Below are 7,954 nucleotides of genomic sequence, written 5' to 3' on the forward strand. Positions count from 1 at the left end.
ATATCTAGACATATACATCTGTAAGAGAAAACATATGAGAGATGTGATTTAGAAAAATTAAGCTAAAAGGGTAAAATGTCTAATAACAAAACCAAGGGTTTCAAAATCCAACTGACATCGCTCCCTTACTAAGATCCATGACTTATCGGAGTAGTTCGTAGTTCGTGTAAGAAGGTTTTACACCAGAATTGCACCCTTGATTGCACCGCAAGCGCGAAGTTTGTTTTACACCAGAATTGCACCCTTGATTGCACCGCAAGCGCGAAGTTTGTTTTGATCCTAAAACAGGAATTTTTTGTCTCCTTAGATGATATCGCCTCCTAGGTGGGGCTCATTGGTAGGTAATATAATATGGTAGTGTGAGCATCACCTAATCTTAGCCTAGAGAAAAGTTTACTAGTCTAGTCTAGCATTCCTACCAATCAGCGTCGTTCTCTCACTCCCAATAACCCATGAATTAAAAAGGAAAGAGAGGCCCCGGGGAAAACTTTGGGATTTTAGGAAGGGAGAGAGATCGAACGAGGAAAACCCTACCGCTTTTTTGTCTTTTCTTAGGGCTTCGTTCATCTTTCAGAGTTTGGTGGATTAGGGTTAGGGTTACGTTTTCTCTGCTTATCCATGGAGACGACAGGAACGACGACGACGACGACGACGACGACAAATACACAGCAGCAGGTCAGTGCGAAACCGGGGATGAGGAAACCTGTGTTTACGAAGGTTGACCAGCTGAAGCCCGGGACCAGTGGTCATACCCTCACGGTCAAGGTCGTGAGTTCGAAGACCGTGTTGCAGAAGGGCCGAGCGGCGTCTCAGCACCTTCGCCACACTCGCATCGCCGAATGCCTTGTCGGTGATGAGACCGGCACGATTATCTTCACTGCTCGTAACGACCAAGGTATAACCCTTTTTATCATCGAGTTTCTTTAATAATCGTTTTGGCCACCCTTTTACGCCTTCAATCAATTGACTTGCTTTTTCTTCTCTTTCTGTTTTTTTTTTTTTTTTATTTTGCTACATGGATTCTGAAATTTATGTGCTTGTTCAGAAATTGCACTTTTTGTCTCCATAAATTGTGCGCTGATTCTGGTTCCCAGGCTTTCCATGCATATTGAAATCCAGAATATGTTTCAGCTTTCAAGTGAGGGCAGCCCTCGATCGCATTCTCTGATGCTAATCTTGTAATCCCTCTTATAATATGTTAGTACTTAGTAGTTAGTAATGAAGGTGAGGAGGCTCTATTTTAGTATTTGATATTTCAAGTTAATGCCCTATATTTGGAGTTATTGGTAGTTCAATATCGAGACATCCATTATCCCAAAATAATAATGGTAGTTAGAGGACCGTTTCTCGAGGAACCGTGCAATAATAGCCACAATTCAGAACATGGGGAAGCATTCACGGCGGAAAAGAAGATGTTTTTTCTTTGAGCTGTGTCAGGTGCTGTTTTGGGGCCTCTACATAGTCGGTGACATCGAACGCCAGGCGGTGGCAGAATACTAAAGTCTAAAGTGCATTCTGTGCACATTCAGAAATTTCTGTAGGCTCTTCACGGGCAACTACATGTTCACTTTGTGGACTCCTCACACGTGGTGCATTATTGATAACAATGCTGTGTAGTCTCGGTATTGTATGCCAGTGACCAATTATAGATTCGTCTGCTTCTGCAACCCATTATGTTAATTCATATCAATCAAACTATACATTACCTGTTCAAGAAAAAAATTCTTATCAATCAAACTAGAGGGAATATTGTGCAGGTCTAACTGTGAACCATCATTTTGGGAACCAGGGTTTAACATGTACTAAAATGACTTCAGCAATACTTGGATGTTGAGTTGCAGTGGCAAGAATTTGAGGGATAATTATAAGCATCTTCAAGGCGTAGGACTCCAGGGTAATTTTTTTTTTTTTTCTGTTTTGCTTTGATCTTTTACCAAACATAGTTGTCAAGGTGTCAAGGCAAGGCTAGGTGACGGGTAGCCTAGGCGAAAGATTTTTTTTTATGTAAAACCATATATCTTAGGGTAGTTCAGTAGGTTCCATAACCATCTTTCCTTTAATTATCCATAATTTTCATAAGAGAAGTATAAATTTCATGTTTAAGTCTAGAAAATCAACATTTTATGAGAAGAAAAATGTCAAAGGAAAGAATTTGAGGGATAATTATAAGCATCTTCAAGGCGTAGGACTCCAGGGTAATTTTTTTTTTCTTTTTTGCTTTGATCTTTTACCAAACATAGTTGTCAAGGTGTCAAGGCAAGGCTAGGTGACGGGTCGCCACCTAGGCGAAAGAATTTTTTTATGTAAAACCATATATCTTAGGGTAGTTCAGTAGGTTCCATAACCATCTTTCCTTTAATTATCCATAATTTTCATAAGAGAAGTATAAATTTCATGTTTAAGTCTAGAAAATCAACATTTTATGAGAAGAAAAATGTCAAAGGAAAGAATTTGAGGGATAATTATAAGCATCTTCAAGGCGTAGGACTCCAGGGTAATTTTTTTTTTCTTTTTTGCTTTGATCTTTTACCAAACATAGTTGTCAAGGTGTCAAGGCAAGGCTAGGTGACGGGTCGCCACCTAGGCGAAAGAATTTTTTTATGTAAAACCATATATCTTAGGGTAGTTCAGTAGGTTCCATAACCATCTTTCCTTTAATTATCCATAATTTTCATAAGAGAAGTATAAATTTCATGTTTAAGTCTAGAAAATCAACATTTTATGAGAAGAAAAATGTCAAAGGAAAGAAAATTCAAAAAATATTGGGGCTGAACCCCTACTTTTTTTATAGGAAAAGAAGAAAAGAAAAGTTGGAAGAAGAAAATGTGTTGATTAGACAAAATTTTAAGTTCTTCTCTTGCTTATTGTTTCAGGTTTTGAAATCTTTGAGGGTTCAATCAAGGATCAAAATTTTGATACGGTACGCCCTGTATCGGGTGTACTGTATTGTATCTTTGTGGTCCCGGTACACCTATTTATAGGTGTTTTCAGGGGCCCATTTTTTAAATAATATATATATATATATAGAGAGAGAGAGATATATAAATGAAATTGAAAACCAAAGAAATAAAAAAATAGGTGGAGTATCGTTATAAGTACTGATACACAGAGGTGTATCAATACTTTGAACCATGGGTTCAATGCAACAGTTAGCAATGTTTGTGTTGATTAAACCCTAACAAATAAGAAAATAATAAAAAATTAGTATGTAAACACATAAAATGAATATTCTAGTTTAATAATGTTTATTTTACAATTATAATATCAAAAAATTAAAAATATAAAAGTATTTTATAACATAGTGCACAAAACTGCTTGATGACTGGGCGAGGCGACATGTAGGTGTCGCCTTGACAACTATGTTACCAAAGATCAATGACTCCACCAGCTAAAGTAAGGGAAGCATGTTAAAGGCTAGAGAATGGGGATGGTGGAAATTGCATAGTTTGAAATGACTTGTTTCTCATTCTCTAGTGAAAATATGACACTAGGCTAGAGAATGTAGATGCATCCCTAGAAAGTGTTGATTGGAAGATGTCTCTTTTATTTTTAGTTGAAACAAAATAGTTGAGACTTGGAATACTGTTTTATGATGGTTATGTTAATCCTTTGATGCATGCCAATGTTTATTGATAGCTGTAGGGGTTCGTAAGAGATTTAGAGATTGGTAACACTTTACAATTATTTGCGTTGGTATTGTCGAAGATCAGCAGTGCAAGCAGGTGAAATATGGCTATAATGTATAGCATCTTGTTACACACGAGAAACATGTATAACATCTTATAATGATTTATCCATTGGGATTGTAAAACCTCTCTTTTAGGAAAATTGAACCAAGCATTTCATTCAGAGATTGGTAACACTTCACAATTATTTGCGTTGGTATTGTCTAAGATCAGCAGTGCAAGCAGGTGAAATATGGCTATAATGTATAGCATCTTAGAATGATTTATCCATTGGGATTGTAAAACCTCTCTTTTAGGAAAATTGAACCAAGCATTTCATTTTTCCAAATAAAGCCACTTGGACATTTTTATACTAAAGTATTGACAATTAGAAGATGGAAGATGACTCGTTTTTTCTGTGCCCACTAGTTGGTATAAGAAACACCCTGTTTGATGATGTAACAAGGAAGTTCATCTCTCAGACCATCCATACTGTTTTACTTGGTACTTGATAAAATATTACATTGTTTTCATGTAGATAAGATCTTTGCGTGTGCTGTTAAATTAGGGTTTTATGTCCATAGACTGGTCTGACAAATTCATGGGCCTAAAATTAAATGCTTGTGAAGTTATGGTATCTCCATATTTTGTAGAAAAAAAATAGATTTAAAGACAAGACATGAATTGAAATATCTTTTAGTGCTTTCTTCGTCATGCAGTTGGAGCACACTCATCTACTGGGTTTGCTTGCTGATTTTTCAAGTGTTATGAAATTTCGACAATTATGTGCCTTTATAAAAAAACACGATAGGTGAAATTTTACAAGTGTATGATTGTTTATTCTACTTTTGACCCGTGTATCAATAATCTAATCACCTCCCCCTCCCCCCCCCCTGGTGTAAATAGTTGCATTACTCTACCATGTAGTTACTTAATCAGCAGTTAAGTATAATTACATATTTTGTGGTTCACCAAATTTATTTAATACAACTGATATATGAGCTAGCTAACTGACATTTACGCATGCTTCATGTATGATGTATCACATGACCTTATGTATTAATATCCATCTCATTTAAAGAGACATTGTTATCCAATTGTGGAAATGCGCCTTTAACTATAAATGGGTTGTGGTATATGATTAATTCTGCTGTTTCCTTGAAAATCGCCAGCACGCTGATCTTGGTGACATGTGAGATCCAATTTTTTTTTTCATACAATTCCTCATTTGCAATGATAAATTCTTCAGTGTCCAAATGTATATGGTAAAACAGCAAAGAAAGCGTGTTTGTAGCGTAGGAGTCACGTCATAAGAAATCTTCCAGGAGGGTCCTGGGTTTTGATAACATATTTGTTGCATAAAACGATTTATGCACCAATTTTGCTTCCTTTGGTTTATAATTTACTGCAATTGTACCGTGCAGGATTTTGCTTTGTTGGGAACCTGAAGGGTTCATTTGTTATTTTGGTGATTAAATGAATTCATTGTGGAAGACAGTGTTGCTCAGTCTTGTATATGGTGATTAGTGAGGGATTTTATTATCTTTTAAAAGCTTTGTTATTGTGAATTTTTTGTGATGATATGAAGAATGCTTTGTAAAATTGTTTTGGTAATGATGGGTTTTCTGTTTATTGGCAGTTGACTTGATGAAGCCAGGTGCCACCGTAAACCTGCGTAATGCTAAGATTGACATGTTCAAGGGGTCTATGAGGTTGGCAGTAGACAAATGGGGCCGCGTGGAGGTTACTGAACCTGCTAAATTTGTAGTTAAAGAAGATAACAATCTGTCTCTAGTAGAGTATGAACTAGTGAATGTTGTGGAGGAGTGACTGGGCTCTTTGCAGTTAATATTTTGATATCCAAGGAAGCCTTTCGAAAAGTTTCCCAAAGCCCAGATGGTTTATCTTATTCTTGTTCTGTGGTCATGAGCTGCTAATCAAGTTTTTTATAGAAGGAACATTTTGAAGTTGGGATACGGATCTTACTGAAATCGGACGATATTTATCCCTTTTTTAATATTATATTTTGATGAACTGAGTATTTTAGTGCCTGATGGATACCTGGTTGGATGTAAAATAAAAAAGGGATCTTCAGTTCTTCACTTGTTGCTTCCCCCTTAAAAGGAACTTATACTATATACTGAAAGTTACATGAGGATATGATTGAGTTATAGAGTAACTTAAATTGGCCCTTCGGTTATATTGCTTCCCTTGTGCGCATATAGAGCCCAGCCCATTTTGGTGGAAGAGGAAACATGTATTGTTAATAATAATAATAATAATAATAATCTTGTTTCTTTCTTTCAAAAAAATAAAGAAAATTGGCATAGAATATATACCAAAAATATTCATTTTCCGTTTTCCAATGTTTCTTGGGTTTATCGCAACAATACAAACATAATATGATTTTTTAATATGAAATATTAAAACGTGTTCTTAAGTATTTAGTGTTATCAATGTATTTATTTTTATAATGTAATTCTTATATTATTGTTATTTATTTAATGTATTTTTGTAGGATTTTGTTGAGATTTTTACATCGATCTGTTTCGATTTTTTGGTTAGCAAGAGATTCATTAAATAAGAACAAAATAATACCAAACCTAATCTTTTTATTTTTTTTGGTAAAAAGCACTTGTATTCAAGGTTCAAAATATTGATATGCCTGTAGGGGTGTATCGGGTGATATCAATACTGTTTTTTTTACTTTTTTATTGTTTTTTGAAAACTGGTTCAGGGGGGCTGGTTTAAGGTTCCTTCACCCTCTGAACCGGTTTGAACCATGATACATCCACTGTAGGGGCATATCTGAGAGCTCCCATAATGATATGTATCGACTGATATACAAAACCAATAAAAGACCGAGAAACAAACAAAACAAGAAAAAGATTCATTAAATAAGAACAAAATAATACCAAACCTAATCTTTTTTTTTTTCGGTAAAAAGCACTTGTATTCAAGGTTCAAAATATTGATATGCCTGTAGGGGTGTGTCGGGTGATATCAATACTGTTTATTTTTTTTTTGACTTTTTTATTGTTTTTTGAAAACCAGTTTAGGGGGGGTCGGTTTAAGGCTGCTCCACCCTTTGAACCGGTTTGAAGCCTGATACATCCACTGTAGGGGCGTATCTGAGAGGTCCCATAATGATACGTATCGGTTGATATATAAAACCAATAAAAGACCGAGAAACAAACAAAACAAGAAAAAGAAATAACTACTCAGACCATCCAAGTCTAAACTACCGTTGTTTATGTATGTCTAAACTACTCAGACCATTCTAGATGGATGGATCTAACGTTGTTTATGTGTGTCTCTACCGTTTGAACTACTAAGACACACATCATTCCGTTTGAAAACACAGGGGCCTAATGAAGGAAGCTATTGGATTGAAACTTTGCTATTCTTTTTTAAATTATTTTGAATTGTTACTTGAAATTAAATGTTTGTTGCTTGAAACTTGAGAGTCAAACAATCTATGAAAGGAACATTTGGTTTGCATTTTGAATCTTTCAAATGTTTAGACAATGACATGGTTTGATTGATGCGAGTTAATTGGATTAAGATGAAAATGGAAATGGATTCATGGAACTGGAATTGAGGAGGTGGAACAAGAAGCTTAGGAGACCCTTCAAGTTCCATATGTGGGTCACTCATGATGGCTGTCCTAGGTAGAAGTGTAAATGGATCGAATTCAAATTGGATAAGGCATTATGTGAATTCGAATCCGATTAAATATTTGAATATTTGATTCAATTCGAATTCAATTAATTAATTATTTTAGATAATTAATAAATATATAAAATAAATATTTTATTGATATAAAGTATATAAATATATAAATTATTATATATATATATATAAATTATATAAAATATTTTATATATTTATATAATTAAATAATCGATCGAATTCGGATATTTATCGAATCAGGTCATATCCGAATTCGATCGATTAGAGATTCGAATTATCTGAATTCGATTCGATTATTTCGAATATCGAATTCGAAATCAGATTTTCAGATACCGTTGACACCCCTAGTCCTAGGATCATTGAGGATAGCTAGAAAAAGGTGGATTATAGGGAAGGGCAAAATTTAATGATCAAAAAATGTAAAAATTTACAGTCTTAATGAGGAGGTGGAATAGGAAGGTTTTTTCAAAAAATCCAAGATAGGATAAAAAGCTTTGCAATTACAATTAAACATCGAGAAAGGTGCTCCATGATATTCTTACAATCAATCAAGAATTTATAAACTTGAACAATAATTGGATGAAGAGCTAGGGTGA

General features: G+C 34.8%; 1 protein-coding gene across 1 annotated transcript; it reads left to right on the forward strand.

Annotated features, from left to right (window-relative positions):
• The first annotated feature begins 415 nt into the window (after positions 1-415).
• Positions 416-5,767, forward strand: LOC104599465 (uncharacterized protein At4g28440). Its single transcript, XM_010262014.3, has 2 exons — positions 416-895; positions 5,305-5,767. Exons 1-2 carry the CDS (start codon positions 619-621, stop codon positions 5,493-5,495), a joined length of 468 nt encoding a protein of 155 aa, XP_010260316.1. The 5' UTR covers positions 416-618; the 3' UTR covers positions 5,496-5,767.
• Positions 5,768-7,954: the final 2,187 nt, after the last annotated feature.

This window comes from Nelumbo nucifera, chromosome 1, assembly GCF_055504915.1.
Source record: "Nelumbo nucifera cultivar China Antique chromosome 1, China Antique-T2T, whole genome shotgun sequence".
NCBI lineage: Eukaryota > Viridiplantae > Streptophyta > Magnoliopsida > Proteales > Nelumbonaceae > Nelumbo > Nelumbo nucifera.